This window comes from Melitaea cinxia, chromosome 13 (genome assembly GCF_905220565.1).
Source record: "Melitaea cinxia chromosome 13, ilMelCinx1.1, whole genome shotgun sequence".
NCBI classification, from domain to species: Eukaryota; Metazoa; Arthropoda; class Insecta; order Lepidoptera; family Nymphalidae; genus Melitaea; species Melitaea cinxia.
The window spans coordinates 15,036,924-15,057,349 of NC_059406.1; the positions used below are offsets into that span (position 1 = coordinate 15,036,924).

At 35.6% G+C, this 20,426-nt stretch overlaps 2 protein-coding genes across 2 annotated transcripts; one reads left to right on the forward strand and one right to left on the reverse strand.

The window, feature by feature from the left end:
* The first annotated feature begins 762 nt into the window (after nt 1-762).
* Nucleotides 763-17,488, forward strand: LOC123659190 (lon protease homolog, mitochondrial). Its single transcript, XM_045594444.1, has 16 exons — nt 763-1,084; nt 1,296-1,496; nt 2,575-2,836; nt 3,542-3,779; nt 4,892-5,021; nt 5,897-6,037; nt 6,654-6,817; nt 8,075-8,304; nt 9,277-9,469; nt 9,728-9,915; nt 11,218-11,393; nt 12,254-12,419; nt 13,051-13,237; nt 13,807-13,996; nt 14,502-14,651; nt 17,358-17,488. Exons 1-16 carry the CDS (start codon nt 875-877, stop codon nt 17,379-17,381), a joined length of 2,850 nt encoding a protein of 949 aa, XP_045450400.1. The 5' UTR covers nt 763-874; the 3' UTR covers nt 17,382-17,488.
* LOC123659191 (conserved oligomeric Golgi complex subunit 5) lies at nt 17,442-19,936 on the reverse strand. Its single transcript, XM_045594445.1, has one exon. The coding sequence runs from the start codon at nt 19,821-19,823 to the stop codon at nt 17,583-17,585; it is 2,241 nt and encodes a 746-aa protein (XP_045450401.1). The 5' UTR covers nt 19,824-19,936; the 3' UTR covers nt 17,442-17,582.
* Between the last annotated feature and the right edge of the window lie 490 nt (nt 19,937-20,426).

Genomic DNA, 20,426 nt, shown 5'->3' on the forward strand with positions numbered 1-20,426 from the left:
AAATGGATTGGATGGACGGATTTGCAGTGGCCGGGTTGACAATTATTTTCTTAGATGCTATATCAGTTAAAATATGTTCATTCGGTCGTTTACGACATTCGGAAGATGAATTAAATAAAGAGGGATCAGGGATATTGTTAAAAATCCCAGGATCGGGGGGATCAGGAGGTCGATCGACCTCCATATTGAATTAAAAAAAAACTTATTTCTAAACTAAAATAAATTTAAGTATACTAAAAATAATAAATAACTAACTACAAATACTTACAACAACCAGTAATGAGAGTAAAATACAATGATTATAAAAAACAGACTATTTTTACAGTACATTAACGAAAGAAATAAAAATAAAACACCAAAATCTCTCTAATACGTGTGTTAGCCAAAACCACTAAGGCGCGAAAACGCGGTCTTATACCTCTATAAAAGTTTGATAGCTTCACCGAGTGCAAGTCACTCCAAAACAAACACATGCAATTCGCACAGTAAAATTTCAAAGCTGTCAAATGTCAAGACATTCAAGTTTTCCCAATTTGAAAGAAAAGTAAATAAAAAATATCTATACTTTGGATATAGCGAATAACTTACTATTTTCTGTAAGGGTTGATGGTTGGGTATATGTGATGTAAATAGAAAATCTTTTTATTTATTTGTATTTAAAAATACTGTTTCAAAAATTTCTTAATTGATATTCAAAAGATAATAAACGACTCGGTAGCTATCAAGAAAATTGTCAAAAAAAAAAATGCCAAAATTGACAGCTAGATGGATCTTTGAAGAATCTGGAAAAATAACCTTTTATAAATAAAAAGCTGTAGCCTAACTTTATGGAAACTACTTTATGTGGGATATTTAAAAAGACTTAAAGTGAAAAATGCACACAGCGAGTGCTTTAGTGAGGAACACAGTTCTCTTTAACCCTGCTTTAAGACCGACTTCTCAAATAGCTCGGAATGTTACAAAAATTGCATCACATTTGCGCCGCAGGCCGGTAGAAAAGACGTTAATTAACAATATTAGGTCCTATGCAACAGCAAATGCTCGGATATGTAGTTACAATAATGATTTTCTGCTCATTAAATCAGTTAGTATTAACATATTATCGTAAAACAATTTTTATGTCATTTCTTCTTTTAAAGATATCTTTATAAGAGTATTTTATATGAAACATTGTTTTTTATTTATAATAAACGTTAACTCAGTATTTTTTTTATATATTTATATGATTCCGTGCACAAAACCGTTTTAAAAATGTTAAAAGAAATACTTTTTATATGTAACTCCTATGACTCCAGGTTAACAGCCGGAGACAATATTCAACTGGCAATAAAAATGACACAGATGAAGAGGAGCCGATAGTTGATGCGAAAGAAGAGACTCCTCTGTTCTCCAGTCAACTGCCAGCCACTGTGGCAGTTCCAGAAGTGTGGCCACAAGTGCCAGTAATAGCTATAAATAGGAATCCTGTCTTCCCAAAGTTTATTAAGTTGATAGAGGTGAGTGTCCTCTGATCATATATGAGTGTATATATATGTGTATAAAGCATAGTACTAAATTTTTTGTATTATATGAAAAATTAGGGCCAAAGTATTAAATGTTGGATAAGTTGCTAAAACACTAGCTATATTCATTAGTCTAAGAATTACGAAAGGGCATTCTTACAAACAGTACAAAGTAAGCTAAAGCTGAGAATCTTGCTACTTGAAAGTAAATTGGTAGTCAGAAATGATCTTCCACACACTAAGAATGAGTAGCATTCAGTGAAACTCAAATATTATTAAAAGGAATGAAGTTAGTGGCTTTATAAAGGAACATTTGGGTATTTTGTACATTTTCTGTATTATTATTATTATTTAAGAAACTGGTAATTCTTTTTCTGGTGAGTTTTTTTTCTGCTGGTCTTCTTTACATTCATCTTCATTCCTTTTCTTACCACAAGCTCCACTCATAGCAGTTACCATCTCCTGCAACTCCTCGGCCGAAGATGCAAGTAATAGTTGGTCATCAGCATAGAGAAGACATTTGATGAGTAACTCATTCATTCTCAACCCACTTTCATTCTCTTTTAAATGTGTCAAAAAATTGTCCATGAACAGATTAAACAGCCACGGTGATGCTTCACATCCCTGTCTAACACCTTTTTCGATATTAAACCATTCAGTGTATGCCCCGTTTATCCTCACACAAGCACTAGAATCCCTATAAAGAGATTGTAATGCTCGTATGAGAATACTGCTCACACCATTCACGGACAAAGCTGACGACAATTTATTCCTCATCACTCTATCATAGGCCTTTTCTAAAGCCACGAACGCGCAATAGACTTTTTGTTTTTAGCCAAACACTTTTCGGCTATGCACCGCAAAGAAAAGACCTGATCCGTACACCCCATTCCCTTCCTAAATCCCGCTTGTGCATCCCATACTTTTTTGTATATTTCATTCACACCCCTCTCAATCAACACTTTTACATACAATTTACCGACACGAACGCCTCCTCAGCGTCATTGGTAAATTGTATGATAATTGTATAAAAAAAAAATATATAACTTTTTCAGTAAATATTATTTTACAGATCTCAAACCCAGCTCTAATAGATTTAATACGACGGAAGGTGAAACTAAACCAGCCATATGTCGGTATATTTCTACGGAAGAAGGAAGATGACAAATCGGACGTTGTTTCAAATTTGGATGATTTACATCAAGTGGGAGTGTTTGCACAAATACATGAAATGCAAGACATGGATTATAGGTTACGTCTTGTCGTCATGGCTCACAGGAGGATAAAGATCACGGGGCAGTTCATTGAAGAAGAAATCGAGACTGGTCCAGCGGGTAAGCTTAGAATTTTGATATAGTACTGTGACAAATTCCTATTTTTTTTTTGGGTCATCCCATTAATCAATCGATGATGTTTTTAAGCAACTTTTGATCAAAAATCCCCTTGGTTATATGTGGTGGGGGTTAAGACTACTATATCCCACCCATAGCTTCACGAGTTCTTTTTATGAATTATGACTATGATAGAAAATTTATAAAAAAAAAATAATCATATTATGATTTAATTTCTAAGATTTTTTAAAGGTTTATTTATAAAATATAAGTTGCATAATGATATTTAAATTAGATTTAAGTTGTTGTTATGTTTTCTACTTTATTGATCAGTTCTCTGAATTATATTTTAAAATCATTAACTCTTTGTGTATCCAAATATCACAAAACTAGTTTTATTGAATACAATTTTAAATACATTAAACATATTGATAGCTTAAATGTACACTATAGTAAAAAAAAAAAAAAAAAAAACAAAATAATTTCTGCTCGAATTTTTGATTTTAAATGAATTTAACCTTACTTGCAAATAATCTGACAACATTGCAAATATTTCGATAACATTGCAAATATTTCGATACACACTTGTTGGCTTGTATTTAAAAAAAAAACTTGCAGCTTCAATTCTGAAATATATTTACAAAAAAATTTCAGAAATGAAGCTCAAGTTTCCTATATTTAACGTCGAATTTAACGTTACCCGTGAAGAATCTGACGCCGAGAGACGGAGGAGGAAACATCGCAATACGAGACGACAGCAACAACGTAACGACTCCGATTCAGAAACGGAAAAGGAAACAAAGAAACAACCTCCCGATCAAGTCATGATGGTGAAAGTTGAAAATGTCATGCACGAGAAGTTTCAACACAACGAGGAGGTCAAGGCTTTGACGCAAGAAGTTATCAAAACTATACGGGATATCATCAATATGAATCCTTTGTACAGGTAATAAATATATAAATAAATATCATATAACATACACACACAGTACGTCTGTTCCTATGGTAAGCAACTTAATGCTTGTGTTACAGGTAACAGCGGACTGTTATAACTATATACATATTTTTTTTTTGATAAATATACATAGAAATAATACATATATAAATATGTAAATGCAAATATTATATTATACCCAGACTCAGGCGGGAATCGAATCCGCAACCCGCGGCACAGAAAGCAGGGCACTACAAACTGCGCCAACGGGCTAGTCTAACAAACAAAAGTACGAATTTAAATTACATTGACAAGTAACGAAATGAGAAATCAAATACGTATTATTAAGGATGACTCAAAAATCATCGGATCTAGAACAAATTTAAATACATAGTTTACGATTAAATAAAGAATCATCACAATCGGTAGTAAATACTATGAGGTAACACAAAAAAAAAAAGAAAAATATAGTCGAATTAAGAACCTCTGTTTTTTGAAGTTGTTTAAAAACTAATTGTTAAATATTGTTACAAAAACGGCTGCACCAATTTGATCTGAATTTTTTCCTTTTTTAATACAAGGTTCTTACGAAATAAAACAGAAACAATTATTTGAACTTCAGGAGGTTGTCTGTTTGCAACACACAACAACGTCCGTCGGGCCAGCTATTACAGTTATATTTAACTAGCTGTGCCTGTGGTTTCAGCCACGTTAATTTGAGGATAAAATCTACTAAAATATGTAGCCTATATACTTTTTTTTTATGTCACTAGGTCGGCAAACAAGCATACGGCTCACCTGATGGTAAGCGATTACCGTAGCTTATAGACGCCTGCAATACCAGAAGCATCGCAAGCGCTTTGCCGACCCAATCCCCAATCCCCCCAGGAGCTCTGGTCACCTTACTCACCAACAGGAACACAATACTGCTTGAAAACAGTATTATTTTTCTGTGATCTTCTGTAAGGCCTTATAGCCTTTCTTGGTAATTGGGCTATCTAACACAAAAAGAGCTTTTTAATTTGAGCCAGTAGTTCCTGACTTCACACTTTCAAACAAAAATTCACTCTTCAGCTTTATAATGTTTAGTATACATGTTTTTAATAACTATTATTTTTTGTCAGGGAGTCCCTTCACCACATGTTGGCTCAAGGGCAGCGTGTGGTGGACAACCCGGTGTACCTGAGTGATCTGGGAGCCGCCCTGACCGGAGCGGAGCCCCACGAGTTGCAGGCTGTTCTTGAGGAAATGGATGTAAGTCTTGAACCCATCGGTTCCTGGGAAGTACATTCAAGTCTCGTTGCTATATTGAGAAACGATTGGTTTTTCTTATGAAGCATTAAAAGAACGAAACATGTCTTTAATTGTTTAAAAGTACTCTCAAGGTACACAACGAATCGTTCTCAGAATATAGGAACTACAGCATTAAAGTAGAAAGACATGCACATTTGTCATCGCACTTATTTTGGCCTGTAATCTAAATTTGGACGTAACGCGACAGCAATTTTTGATCACTGGCATGGACCAAGAATCCTGGTTTGTGAGAACGGGCAAGACTCCTCTGTGTTAAGGCTTTGTTCTCTGCTCATGATTTGCCTTTGACTTGTTTGCATTGTAGGCAATAAATGGACAATTCTTTCGAAAGCCCCAAATACATCTTTCAAATCCTATTAGCTACTTGGCAATATGATAATTTATTTGTTTATTCATAAGTCAACATCAAGTAGTACAATAACAAATACAAAATTTACAGAGTAGACATCGGTTTTTAGATAATTGCCTACTTTTATGATCTTAAATTACTAAGAATATCGTCAACATCGAAATAAGTCAAATTAAAAATTATCCATTTAGCATACAGTAACATGTACAGTACATGTTTTTCGCATTTTATCTGACGTTTCGGATACTTTACAGAATCCATAGTCACGGGAGAACCATGGAGTCCTAAGTAGTAGTCCTAGTGTAGATATAATCCCAAAAAGTAGTTTTATTGTAATGAGTGGAATACTCATAAACATTAGAAAACAATACCTGGCAATAGTTTGACGGAGAACTCTCTTCCTATTGGTCCGTTGAGTGTCGAACGTTTTTAAGTATTTGTCAATGTCAATATTTCTTAAATACAGATACCAAAACGTCTGATGATGTCGCTGTCGCTCCTGAAGAAAGAATACGAATTGTCGAAACTGCAACAGAAGATCGGTAAGGAGGTTGAAGAGAAAGTGAAGCAGCAACACAGGAAGTACATCCTTCACGAGCAGCTTAAGGTAAGCCAATTGATCTTGACATCAGTTTTATTGAAGTATTTAAAATTAAAAGAAAAAGTAATGGAAAATATTAACAGCTAACAGCTATTTACATTAAAAGATATCTTGAAATTGAAATAGTTTTGGAAGAACAACAAAGAAAACATAATATGAATGGTATTGAAGATTTTGTTGATGAAGTATATTTTATTAAACTACTACTACTACAACTAGCCCGTTGGCGCAGTTCGTAGTGACCCTGCTTTCTACTCCGAGGGTCGTGGGTTTGATATGATATTCGATAAGTTTCTTTATTGAAAAAAAAAAAGTATATGTAGCTATACCAGTCGGCTGTTAGCTATAACACAAACATTAAGTTGCTTACTTTAGGAACAGACGACTGTGTATGTATTGTGTAGATATTTATTTATGTATTAAAGGCTATCCCGATCAAAATATATGTATTTGTTTAAAAAACACCATATTGATCTGTATCATTAAAAATACATGTACCGAAAGAACTACTAACTACCATGAAAAAGTATGGCAAAGACTATTATAAGATTCATAAACCAAAAAAAAAATATTAAGAAAATGAATTTGTAATTCCATTCTCAAATTAAATAATTTCCTGCAGGTGATAAAAAAAGAGCTAGGTCTAGAAAAAGACGATAAAGACGCGATAGGAGAGAAGTTTCGCGAAAGGCTCGCAGATAAGCAAGTACCGCAGGCCGTGCAGACTGTCATAGACGAGGAACTGAACAAGTTGAACTTCCTGGAGAGCCACAGCTCGGAGTTCAAGTGAGTGCAGGTCTTTCTGGAATTTTAGACTGTCTGGTATTTTTATTAGATATAGAAATTAAATTACGTTTAAAAATAATAATTTGAGCTGAGCTTAAGTAAGTTAAATTATACGAAATGTAAATGAAATTGCATTATATCAATATTGTCTCAGGAATACATCATTTCATTCTAAAGATGTTAAAAGTTAAAAGTGACGAACTGTTGAATGTGCGCTTGCTTTAAGCTAACTTCACCATTACACAATAACGATACTCGCAAGTATGACGTATTTTCGACCCTGAAAACAACGTGTTAGAGACGACCGTGATACAATATTTCCTGGAAAAACTCGTAGAACAGTTCATTGATTGTTTGTTAATGGTTATTAAACTAGTATTTTGTAGGCCACAGCAGGAGATATCCTGCTCGAAATCTGGAGCAGTCCGACTGTGGTAGTACTTCGACCTTACAGAAGATCACAGCTAAATAATACTGCTTTCAGGCAGGGTTTGTTTCCTGTGGTGAGTTAGGTGACCAGAGCTCCTGGAGGTGATTGAGGATAGGGTCTGCAATTCACTTGCGATGCTTCTGGTGTTGCAGGCGTCTATAAGCTACGGTAATCGCTTACCATCATCTGAGCCGTACGCTTGTTTGCTGACCTAGTTATATAAAAATAAGACATCATGTTGCTTCATTGAAGGTCTTGATAGATTGGATGTTATCATTGATTATTGAAAAATAATTAAGAGAAGAATGTGGAAACGTTAATCTTTCACTAAACATTTTCTAATTCCATATACCATATTGTTATGTATTTGTATGTATTTATGTATGTATGTATGTATGTGTGTATGTATATATATGTATATGTATGTATGTATAAATGTAAGGTATGATATGTCTGTGTGTATGTATTTATACTTATAAGTTTGTAATACATTACAGTTATTCAACTATTTTCTCAATATTGTTATTTCTTGCACTGTGTCCCCCGCTATATGACACTCTCTCTCATGACCATTGGTTGACTGGAAGAGATCTCTTCTAGGGATAAGTCCACCTTTGCCATCAACTATATATGTAATTTTCTGTATATTCTGTTCTTAAGTGCAATAAAGTATATAATTATACCTCCCTATACAAAAGAAATTTTGTAGTTTCTTTTAAACACGCTTTTCAGCAGTCATTGGTTGATTTGAGAGATTAGAAAGCTAAACGGGTTTCGTTTGCAGCTGTAAAAACTCTCAAATACTTCAAATTTGTTCTTAATAACAGTGTAACACGCTGCTACCTCGACTGGCTAACCTCACTACCCTGGGGTGTAACTTCCGAAGAGAACCTCAAACTCGAAGATGCCCAAGTTATACTGGACGAAGATCACTACGGTATGGAAGATATCAAGAAGCGGATATTGGAGTTCATAGCTGTATCTCAGCTAAAAGGCAGCACGCAGGGCAAGATTCTCTGCTTCCATGGACCTCCTGGTGTTGGAAAAACTAGTATAGGTAAGAGAAAAACAATTTAAACTTAAACCGAATATAAAAATCATATCAAAAATTTCGCTCTAGCGGGTACATCGTTCCATAGCTTAATTGGCTGCCGACACGGTCAGTTGGAGACGCGGGTTCGAACCTCGCTGGAGCGGTCAATTTTTGATATGATATTCAAAAATGTAACACAAAAATAAAATCGTAGATATTAGAAAAACAATTTAGAAAAAACGAGTGTACTTTAGACCACGCTGCTGAAGTAAAACTTCTGCACATAGGCCTACATCGATATACGAAACGTAACTGGATATGAGAGAAAGGAAATGTGCGCTCACACCGCTCTCTCGCTTCGCCCGATCACACTTTTCGTAACGCCCTCGTCTCGCATTCACCAGCTTACTCAAACGTATAGGAATCATCAGGGACATTGAGTTCAAGGTGAAAGTGGGGATCACTCTGATAGTTTTGTTGAATTTAAATGTAAATTTAAAAATAAATATAATATAGTATTTAGTACTCGTTGAATATTTATATCCATGAAATGTTGAAGTCAAGTTGAAGGCCAGCTTCTATCTGTACTGATAATTATTCTCAAGACCACTTTACCACAATTCCACCCCTAACAACGTTTTTTACTTACAAAACTCGATTGTAAAGTTTTTGTTTTTTTAAAGACAAATTTTAAATCAAATTTTCTGAATTTAAATTATGTTAGGCTCGTTTTTAAGTAATTTAATTGTTTCCAATTTTGAGTTAAAGCTAAAAAAAAAAACTGGTAAATTTTGTTCTAAATGTCTAAATTTGGAGATGACTATCTCCAGAATTATGATTATTTATACTGATCATTGAAATCAAACAGAACAATTCTTAAAGAAACAAATTATACAACTAATTAAATTGTCTTATAATTGTTAAGCATTTTCTTATCTTTCCATATTATTTCTGTTTCCATACTTTAAACTACAAATTTTTAATTCTTTATTTCAGCCCGTTCAATTGCAAGAGCCCTCAATAGACAGTACTTTAGGTTCTCAGTGGGAGGGATGACAGACGTGGCTGAGATAAAGGGCCACAGACGGACATACGTAGGGGCTATGCCTGGGAAACTAGTGCAGTGCTTGAAGAAAACTGGCACCGAGAACCCTCTAGTACTTATCGATGAGGTGGATAAGATTGGCAAGTAAGTTGGGCAAGGTTTTGACCAAATTTTTTTTACAGAAAGACCAATTTATATTCCTCTTTTATAACCATAAAGGAAGAGGTTCTTTCTCAAAAAGAAGACAGATAACACAGCACGCCAATTTTCTCGACCATTATCAAAATCATATATTATTGTTACATTGAAATTTTCCTGTATAATTTAATTCTTAGCTTGCTTGATTGCTTGCTTTTGCACGTCGTTAATTTGCTCTCAACTAATAAAAACTGTTAATCATAGAGGTGTCCATGGTGATCCATCGTCAGCTCTGCTAGAACTTCTGGATCCAGAACAGAACGCCAATTTCTTGGACCATTATCTCGATGTACCCGTGGATTTATCTCGCGTGCTCTTCATCTGTACTGCCAACGTTGTGGATATGATCCCCGAACCACTGAGAGACAGAATGGAGCTTATTGACATGTCTGGTAAGTTGATCATTTGAAATAATTGAATTTGTGCGTTAGTTATGGGGTGTATAATTTGTTACCTAATGGGGCAGATTGTGGCATATCATAACTAAATAATAAAACATAAATAAGTCGTAACTTATGCTCATATATCTATTGGTCGATTTAAAAACAATCATTCTGTCCCTTTTGCACCCGGCTAATCTTATAAGCATGACAGAGAGAGACAGACCTAATTTAAGTAATGGGATTTGGGCTTTAGTCGTGGGGTATAAGAGATTCCTCGATAAATATCTTGATTTATTGGTCGATATGCCAGAGATAGGTTCATTTTAACTAATGGAATCAGAACTTTAGTTTTGGGCCAGAAGATATTCTTTAACAAATATTTTGACTTACTAGTGGATTTTAAAAAATCAGTCTATCCCTTTCGCACGCGGCTAATCTTATAAATATGACAGGAATTCCTTAACAAATATTTTGATTTATTAGTGGATTTTAAAAAATCTGTCTGTCCCTTTCGCACGCGGCTAATCTTATAAATATGACAGGGATAGTTTTGCTTGGACTCCTTTGTTGGGTTTGGTATTATGAAATGTAAATATGGTTGTCTGACATATTACACAAGCTTACCTGCAGAACTTCGTACATACGTTTTCTTTTATCCTGACAATAACGAACACAAAAAATGTATTATCCAAATTGATCCAGTCATTCGCAGGTTATGCGCGTACATACAATTCATTGTTATTTGTCTAGATCCATCGCTTCAGCCTGTAATATCCCACTACTGGGCATAGGTCTCTTTCCCCATGTAGGAGAAGGATCAGAGCTTAATCCACCACGCTGCTCCAATGCGGGTTGGCGGATATATTCCCTACTATGAGTAACGATCGCTATCAGGTGTACGTACTGACCGGAACCGGTGCCGACGGCTTAACGTGCTCTCCGAGGCACGGTGGGGAGACCCACAAAGACTGTACAAACACCCAGACCACGGCAAACACCTGTATGGCCAATACAAATGTTTGTCATGTGCGGGGATCGAACCCGCAACAGCCAGCGCATCAGGCACAATCTATAGCTGTGACCGTTGCGCCAACGCGGCGTAGATTATCCATAATGATATACAAATATTCAACAGAAATTTGTCCAAATCGTTGGTTTTCGACAAATTTAGTTATCTGGTTGTCATTTTCAAGTTTTTATTAGTCATTGTATCTATTAACACAGCGTTGTTTGCAATTATACCAGCAATTACTCGTGAAACAAATGTATGAATGTTATTGATAATTTTTATGGTATGCAATTTTTTTCCAGGTTACGTAGCAGAAGAGAAGCTAGCGATAGCCCAACAGTACTTAGTACCCACAGCTCGTAAGAATAGTGGACTATCAGAGGAACAATTAGAACTGACTCCGGAGTCTCTTCACGCACTTATCAAGTCTTACTGCAGAGAAAGTGGAGTCAGGAATCTGCAAAAGCATATAGAAAAGGTAATGTTATTATAGTTTTTAACCGACTTAAAAAAATTATGTTCTCGGTTCGTGATTCTGGTGTACCGATTTTGATGATTCTTTCTTTAAATAGAAAGCTCTTGCTTCTATTGTAATCCTATTAAAATTGTTCGAGAATTGACGAGTACTGTTTGTTATATATATATATATATATATATATATATATATAACTAGGTCGGCAAACAAGCGTACGGCTCAGATTACCGTAGCTTATAGACGCCTGCAACACCAGAAGCATCGCAAGCGCGTTGCCGACCCAATCTCCAATCCATGAGCTCCGGTCACCTTAATCACCAATAGGAGCACAACACTGCTTGAAAACAGTATTATTTTGCTGTGATCTTCTGTAAGGTCGAGGTACTACCCCAGTCGGGCTGCTCCATATTTTGAGCAGGAAATCCCTGCTGTACCCTACCTCAGTTATCCCTAATAATAAGTTTTTAAGTGTCGTTTTTTCGAGTTTCTACGTTGTATTAGTTGTCGATGTAATTAATTTTTTTTTCGTATGAGAGCAAACACAATTATATGAACAATTTTCTTAATTCTTTCGTAATTGGTTCGAATGTTCATTTCACTTGTTGTTGTCGTGCTTTCAACGCTTATGAAGGCATTTAGCGATTCATTTTTATTTATATAGAAACTTGCTGACCCCGCAAACGTTGTTTTGCCATATATGTTATTAACCCCCCTTTAATCCCCACCCCCCCATTATAACTTAGCGGTATAAAAAATAGATGTTGGCCGAATCTCAATCTAAAAATCGATCCAGCCATATCAGAAGAGTGTTGTAGCTAACGTTGTGTTATAGAAATTTTATATATAAGATAATTGTATTGCAGGTAGCGCGCAAAGTAGCGTACAAGATAGTAAAACAAGAAGCGGACAAGATGGTGGTGACTGATGAAAACCTGTCGGAACTTGTTGGGAAGCCGACGTTCAAACACGACCGCATGTATGACGTCACTCCCCATGGAGTCATCATGGGTCTCGCCTGGACTGCCATGGGTAAGATACATTATTGAGGTTGTGCACAGCGGAAAATATCCTGCTTAAACTCTGGAACAGCCCGACTGGGGATGTACCTCGACCTTACAGAAGATCACAGCTAAATAATACTATATCAAGTAGTGTTGTACATCCTCTCACCATCTAACGATCGTACGCTTATTTGCCACCTTAACAGTATAAAAAAAAAGCTTAAAATGATTTCTAAATTATGCTAGTGACCAAAAAAAAAACGAGTGTGCTTTAGATCACTCGACTGAAGTACAACTTACGAAACGTAACTCTCTCTTTCTATTTTCATTAACTTATATCTTCCTCTCAACTTCCATTCCCGCTCGATCACACTTTTCGTAACGCTCTCGTCACGCATTCACCAGCTCATTTCCCAAGTCATGGCGTGCGTAGAGAAGTTTTACTTCAAAAGACCCACAGACGCAAGACTTGAAACAAATATTATGTACTCGTATATAATATAAAAGTGTGATCTGATCGGGAATCACATCTACCATCGACACGTATATTGATAACTCGGCGGACTTGTGGATAATTAGCCATTCCTTCTAAACAATACAAAATTTTAATCAATTTTAATACCAAAAAATAATACTAAAACAAAAATAATTCCTCACAGGTGGCAGCACACTCTACATCGAGACAGCAGTAAGGAATCCCATGAAGGAAGACAAGCCATCAGTTGGTTCCCTGGAGCTGACGGGCCACCTCGGAGATGTCATGAAGGAATCCGCTCGCATAGCCCTCACAGTTGCGAGGAACTACCTCGCTAAACACTACCCTGACAACAACTTCTTGAACACCAGGTGACTGACTCTCTAACTTGCCGACCACTCTTTCCGGTTAGTCCTTGTGGGTCTCCCCACCTTGCCTCGGAGAGCACGTTAAGCCGTCGGCACCGGTTCCGATCGGTACGTACACCGGATAGTGGTCGTTACTCATAGTAGGGAATATATCCGCCAACCCACAAACCGGCAGTGGAGCTGCGTGGTGGATTAAGCTCTGATCCTTCTCCTTCATGGGGAAAGAGGCCTATGCCACTAAGATTTTACAGGCTGAATGTTTATGTCTATTCTTTGACGATTAGCAGGAAAGTGGACATAGGGTGCCAATCAAACCACCAATTGCAAATTCATGCGACGCGAATTCATAAGATTACATAATGAAAGAACTTTGACAAGGAGATGTCTATTGACTACTATATGTAAAGATGCCTGATGATGGTCCAATAAAGGATCGAAACGTCGCATGAATTTGCAATTGGTGGTTTGATTGGCACCCTATGTCCACTTTCCTGCTAATCGTCAAAGAATACTTATAACAAATGGACACAACGATAAATAATGTTTATGTCTATGTTTCATATATCCCACAGCCACCTCCACCTCCACGTCCCCGAGGGCGCCACCCCCAAGGACGGTCCCTCCGCTGGAGTCACCATCGCCAGTGCGCTGCTGTCACTAGCGTTGCGGAGACCAGCTCGAGGCCGACTGGCGATGACGGGGGAACTGTCTCTCACTGGGCGAGTGTTGCCTGTCGGTGGCATCAAGGAGAAGATTATCGCGGTGAGATACCAATTCCTCTCAGTCTTATTTGTCTTATTGTCGTACTAACTCATTTTCTGTACCACTCTCGCTCTGTTTTACTCTTACACTGCTTCTCAAACATTTTCATTCTAAGATACACTCACTCACAGACACCTCTATACTCTCAGGCTTAGAATCACTCTCAGACACCTCTATACTCTCAGGCTTAGAATCACTCTCCGACTCCAACCAGCCTCTCAGATTTTCCACCACTCAAATATCACTCAATACTCTCACTCTAACATCCCACTTAGTTTCAATCTAAATCTCAGTTACACCCTCAGTCTCAGACCTATACTTTCTAGCTATCCATCTCACTCTTAAAGTCATCCTACACTATCTCACTCTCAGACATTCTCTTACTCTTATAGTTCCTCTATCACAGTCTCCCCTCACTCTCAAACTTACCCTAATTCTCAGATTCCATCTCACTCTCAATTGGTTAAGTTTTTAAATTTTTCATTTTATCTTCTTTCTTTTACAGGCCAAAAGAGTGGGTGTGAATTGCGTGATATTACCAGAAGAGAACCGTCGAGATTTTGATGATCTACCCTCATTTATCAAAAATGACATTGACGTACACTTTGTCACCGAATACGAAGATGTTTTCAAGATAACCTTCGAGGATCAAAAGGTCTAGACTTGTCAATAACGAAACCTAGATGTAGTCAGGCATTTATGATTATAATATTTTTTTGTGTATGAAATATTGGTTGAATTTGTATGTAGAGTTGTTTTTTGTGTGGTATTTATTTAGATATGGTAATATTGTTTAAGTAATGTAATTAGTTGATCAATATAAATAAATGTGAAATGCTAAATGTGTAGCTAAGCTCAAAGTTCGACGGCTAGAACAATTCGTCTTTTTTGAAAGTAATAAACTATTACTGCTGTTTCTAAAAATAATCACTACACGAAGATAATAATAATAATACACTTCATTGTACACCAAAAACATAAATAATAAATTACAAAGAAAGATTTTAACAATATATGACATAATATAATAAGATAATATTTTTCTTAGTTATTTTTTTTTAGTTATTTTTTTTAACATTACAATAATTCAAGTTAAAGATTCTTTTACATCTACGGGACATAGCGCGATTGTTATTATAAAACTCGATATCGAGTGCTAATAAAAGCCTTAAAATCTTAAAAAATTAAGTTGAAAGTTATCGCTTAGTGTTTATTGAGGTCTCAAAAAATCAATTTTAATAATTTACAAATCAATAAATAATTTTTAAAAAATGTATAAATTACAATCGTTATCAATTTAATAAAAAGATTTAAACCCGGTTCCGTATGTATAACGAACCGTTTATTTTTAAACACAATGTCATCAAAATATAACAGTGTAAGCAAAACGAAGCGTTTTATGAATTTAGAAACCGAATGTTTAGCCTTCAATCATTATAGTTTATACAGGTAGTGTAAATACAATGACATACTGCCTTTGTAGGTTAAAGAATTATATTTCCTTATCTTATAGATGTAAACTATTAATTAAAATATAGATAATTTGTAGTTATTATTATATGTAAGTTTATTAGTTGTATGAATGCTGTGTAAAGGTATACATTTTTATAATTTACGTTCATTTAATCTATATTTTTTTTCAATCATATATGCAAGATCCTTTATGTTGCTATAATTATTGAAGAACGGGATTATTTTCATTTTGCGGAGCACGATATTTCGACATTAGCTAAATGAAAATAAAAAAAGGTAAATATCCCGTTTTTTAATAATTTTAGCAATATAAATAACCATGTAAATTTAAAATCTTATCCTTTATTTTGTTAACACTATACATATGTAAAAAACACAACCTAATAATTAATCACTTACAGTTAATTGCTGTACGAATCATGTTCGCATGGAGTGGTGCAAGTGCATTTTTACCCGAAATTAAGTTGTCTAAATTGTTCAACTTTATATTAAAAGAAATATGTAATGTAAGCTGATATACACGTATTTTACATATTTTTTATTGAGTGTATGAGGGCCTGTATGAGAACGGAAAATCAATAAAGATTTTTATTCACCACAGCCTTATATATTTTTATTAACGAATTATAACAACACACCACAGACTAAAAAATAAAAATTGAGTTAAAGTTAAAATGTCATCATGGTTACTTGTCGATGTAATTGAAGTCGGTTTTTTTTCGTTGGCCAGCAAACACAATTATGAAACTTGATGCACGATGTTGAGCGATGCATTGAATTATATTCTCGATATTCTGTTAATTATATATAAGTATGTGAAACATTGTCATAATTGAATTTAAAAAAAATGTTTCAATTTTTTTTATTTCATTTTAACACCTAAAATATTCTTCGTATTATTCTTGTAATTATCTCACAATCATTTATATACGACCCCTTTTTTAAGGTAAAAAAAAAATTCGGAGTTCTTTTAGACTAGCCTGAAAAAACTACTAACTAAATTCTTGTGTCAGCCCTAAGTTAACTTTACAATCTAAGCTCAGCGACGATTAAGGGAGCATCCATTAATTACGTGAGCTATTTTTCGTTAGTTTAGACCCCCCCCCTCAGGTGAGATTTGCCCAGACCCCCTCTCCCCTTACGTGAAATTGACGCTGAATATAATAGACATTGACGGAAATAATAAAATTCAAATCAAAAACTAAATGATTGTAATAACCATGAGATTTTAGCGGGCAAAATGAACACTCAAAAGATTTTTTTCAATATATACAATATTTTATATTATTTGAAGTTGATGTGAGATTTTCGATTATCTCCCTCGGTTTAAATGAGATTTGGTGATATTTTAATTGGACCCCTCCCCCCTATTCTGAGCTGACGTACTTAATGGATGTCCCCTGATACGCCAATGTGGCGGTTAGTACGAGAAAGTGGGGCAATAGGGTTGGTGGATTATTAGAATATTTTTTATATTTCTATTAACATGAGTCATTCATTCATTACAGCCTATACAGTCCACTGCTGGACATAGGCCTCCACAAGTTCACGCCAAAAATAACGTGAACTCATGTGTTTTGCCCATAGTCACCACGCTGGGCAGGCGGGTTGGTGACCGCAGGGCTGGCTTTGTCGCACCGAAGACGCTGCTGCCCGTCTTCGGCCTGTGTATTTCAAAGCCAGCAGTTGGATGGTTATCCCGCCATCGGTCGGCTTCTTAAGTTCCAAGGTGGTTGTGGAACCTTGTTATCCCTTAGTCGCCTCTTACGACACCCACGGGAAGAGAGGGGGTGACTAAATTCTTTAGTGCCGTAGCCACACAGCACACCACACCATTAGCCACATTAACATGAGTAATGCAATAATATTTAATAAAAATATGTTGCAGGAGAGAATTGGTGGATTGCAATAAACAAAATTTAACTTCAAGACTGAAGATCATCTCGTCAGTGATGCTCCAATAAGGCTCAAGTTTTGTTTCAACAAATTTTATTTTAATAATAAATATCTATGTTAACATTTGTCTTTAATTCTAAAATACGATTTACAACATTATACGATATTACAATATTTACTAAATAATATTAATTACTAATAATAATTATGTGAAATTTCATTTTTTCAAAAGTTTTCTGCCATCTTCAAGAAGTTGCAGTAACACAGGGTAAACTTCGTCATATGTAGCTATTTGATTCTGTCGAATATGATTCTGGTATCTTTGTAAAGAACCAGCAACAAACTCTAGTCTGTCTCTCTCGTTTTTATGAGAATCAAGCCACTGAATCAATCTCTGTATATTCCAACCGGCACATGTATGCGGAGCTAACAATTGTTGACCACCGTGAGCGAATAAAAACATCATTACCAAAGAGTGTGGCAAGGCAGCTCCCTCATGCTGACTTTTTGCAATTTCTTGAGGAGTCTTTTCTAAAAGCAGATATAACGCCTTTAATTGGCGATAATGATCGCCCAACTCTGAAATGTCGTTCACCAAAGGCGATAAAGAAATCTCCAAGTGTTTACAGTCAGCCTGAAGTTTTGCTCGGCCATACTTGCTCAAAGGTCTGACGTTACACACATGTTGGATAAATCTCTCGATACAGGATTTAGAAATGTCTATGCAACATTGGTTAAGAGCTAATTTGTCATGGAACATGGAGAGATATATCTCTTTACATCTAGACACAAAGTGTTGCAACTCTTTCATATACGGAGAGCATGACATGTTCTTGGTATTTGGTTCATCTGCTTTTATTAAATCAGGTTCGTCATGCATTGTCACGAGAATCAAATAGAGAGAGTTCTTGATGGATTCAGTGAAAACATTTAGAACTGGTAAACTTGAAATGTCTTTTAAACTGTTCTGGACTATTTGGACGCTCTCTTGTGGTAGCATTGAATTCATATTCGCAAGGACCCGTTTTATTTGTGATGAAAAGTAATGCAGTGCATTGCAAAGATCGGCGTTCTTTTGTTGTGAGCTTGTCGGTGCCTCAATTATTTGTGCAACATCATTTTCCATTGAGAGCCTCTGTTCAGCCTCAACGTTCATTTGTTTTATGCTCTTAGCTACACTGTTAGCTAAACTTATACTCAGCTGCTTATCTCCAAGTGAAATACTTAGAGCTTCGGTTATGATTCTAATTGCATTATCAATTTGGTCCATTGTTGGCACTTGGTTCAAATGCCACATACTTCTGACAGGTTCTAGAAGCTTACCTAAGGACTTGGACAAGAAGGAATTCTCCCACTTTGTTAAGCAGGTTCGATTCATTTCTAAATTTTTACATTTTAATTTGGAGAGGAGATCATTGAAACACTTAAGAAGTTTCGGGAAATCAATTTCAACAGACTGGTTTACTGTAGATGAACTTTTCTCCAATTCATTGCTAAAAATCATTGACAGCTCGTTCCAGAAGTTTCTAGCAATATTCTTGAAGTTGCCGATAGCATGAAGTTCATTCACAACATTTTGTAACATAATAACTTTCATACAACTGTTATAAATATCATTTTTGAAAAGTTTGTCAATGTTGTCCCAAAGTTTAATTTTAAAGTCTTGTGCATTCATTATGTTTGCTTTGCCGGGTGCAGCACGGCCAGAGCTTGATTTTTTAATTTCTATAGACACCATCTGTACATTTAGAGCATTAGCTATCCCTTTCCTCAAATCTTTTAGTATTAAATTTACTGTATTCTTTATTTGCTCCTCAGTGCATTGTAAGTTGTGGAATACCTTAAAACATTGGAGAAGTTTTGTTTTATCACCAACTAACAGACTGGATTGTAATAGTTCTGTGGAGTTCTTTAATAATTCTTTTTTCTGTTGATCAACTTGTGTTAACACGTCTTCAAGTACTGTTATTCCTTCAAAATCGTAATCCCCTATCAATTCATTGAGTTCAAATAAAATCATAGCTTTCTTTGCCGGATTATCTTTGACTGAACTAAGTTTATTCCATAGATTAAGTATTTTAGCTGTGTGTCTAAGTAAATTACATGTGATTTGAACCCGTTCAAGCATCACTGTTTGATTTTCTAACTCGTAAAAAGGATTGTGTACACGTTCTTTGATTTTATCAGCCCTCTGTAGTAAAACTTGTACTTGGGATCGTACCGATGCTAACATAGTTTCAAGATCGGAGATATTACTTGCCTGAGTTAAGAGATCATTGTGTTTGGCAAGAACTTGCGTTTCCAAGCTTTTCGTTAACTTGTCGATTCCTTGTGTGAGCTTGGCGACTTGTTCAGTGACTGATAAGTTTTCGCCAACTAGCGGTTTGACTGAATCCACTAGGAACTTGCTATAAAAGTCATCATTCTCTATTTCTATACAGACGTCCTTGGCATCCATTGTGGAGAACAACTATTTCTTTGTTTATCTGTTTACTTTCAAATTATAATTGTATTTAATTTTCTAAGCGGCGAAGTATAAAAACATTGAAAAGGAACATCACTTCTGCAATGAGTAACGTCATCTTTCATGTCATCTTGACAGTTGACAATTTTGTATGAACTGTCATAGATAAAATATGGGAACTGCTAAATTGACTTTAGCCATAGAGCTAACACTGTTTATAATCAGAATATTAACCTGTTGTAGACCGGACACCCCCAAGCGAGAGCTCTAGTAGTCTCTCGCGGGGTTAAATTCAACCCCAGCACCACCCAGCACTCAGTCTACCGCATCGCCCGCACGGCACTGACCTCGCATTCCCCGCGTAATATGATTCGATAAGCGAAAAACTAATCAAAATTGAAGATCAACAATGCAACGATAAAACTAAAAACAATATTTTTGGGCAGTAATATCCAGAGGGAGAGAAAGTAGGATATTTTTTTGAAAGCAAAACTATACATATTTTCTCTTTCTTTCTTCTAAACGGTTAGAATAATGGCAACATTTATTTTAACAGGTTTTTGTTTTAATTTCCACTGAACTTAAATTTGACCGAAA

Excerpts from the sequence above, each read along its gene's own strand:
- LOC123659191 (XM_045594445.1), bottom strand. The coding sequence starts at position 19,823 with ATGGATGCCAAGGACGTCTGTATAGAAATAGAGAATGATGACTTTTAT.
- LOC123659190 (XM_045594444.1), top strand. The coding sequence starts at position 875 with ATGCACACAGCGAGTGCTTTAGTGAGGAACACAGTTCTCTTTAACCCT. Across the intron at positions 9,916-11,217 it reads GGAGCTTATTGACATGTCTG|GTTACGTAGCAGAAGAGAAG; the intron begins GTAAGTTGATCA and ends ATTTTTTTCCAG. Across the intron at positions 13,238-13,806 it reads AACAACTTCTTGAACACCAG|CCACCTCCACCTCCACGTCC; the intron begins GTGACTGACTCT and ends TATATCCCACAG.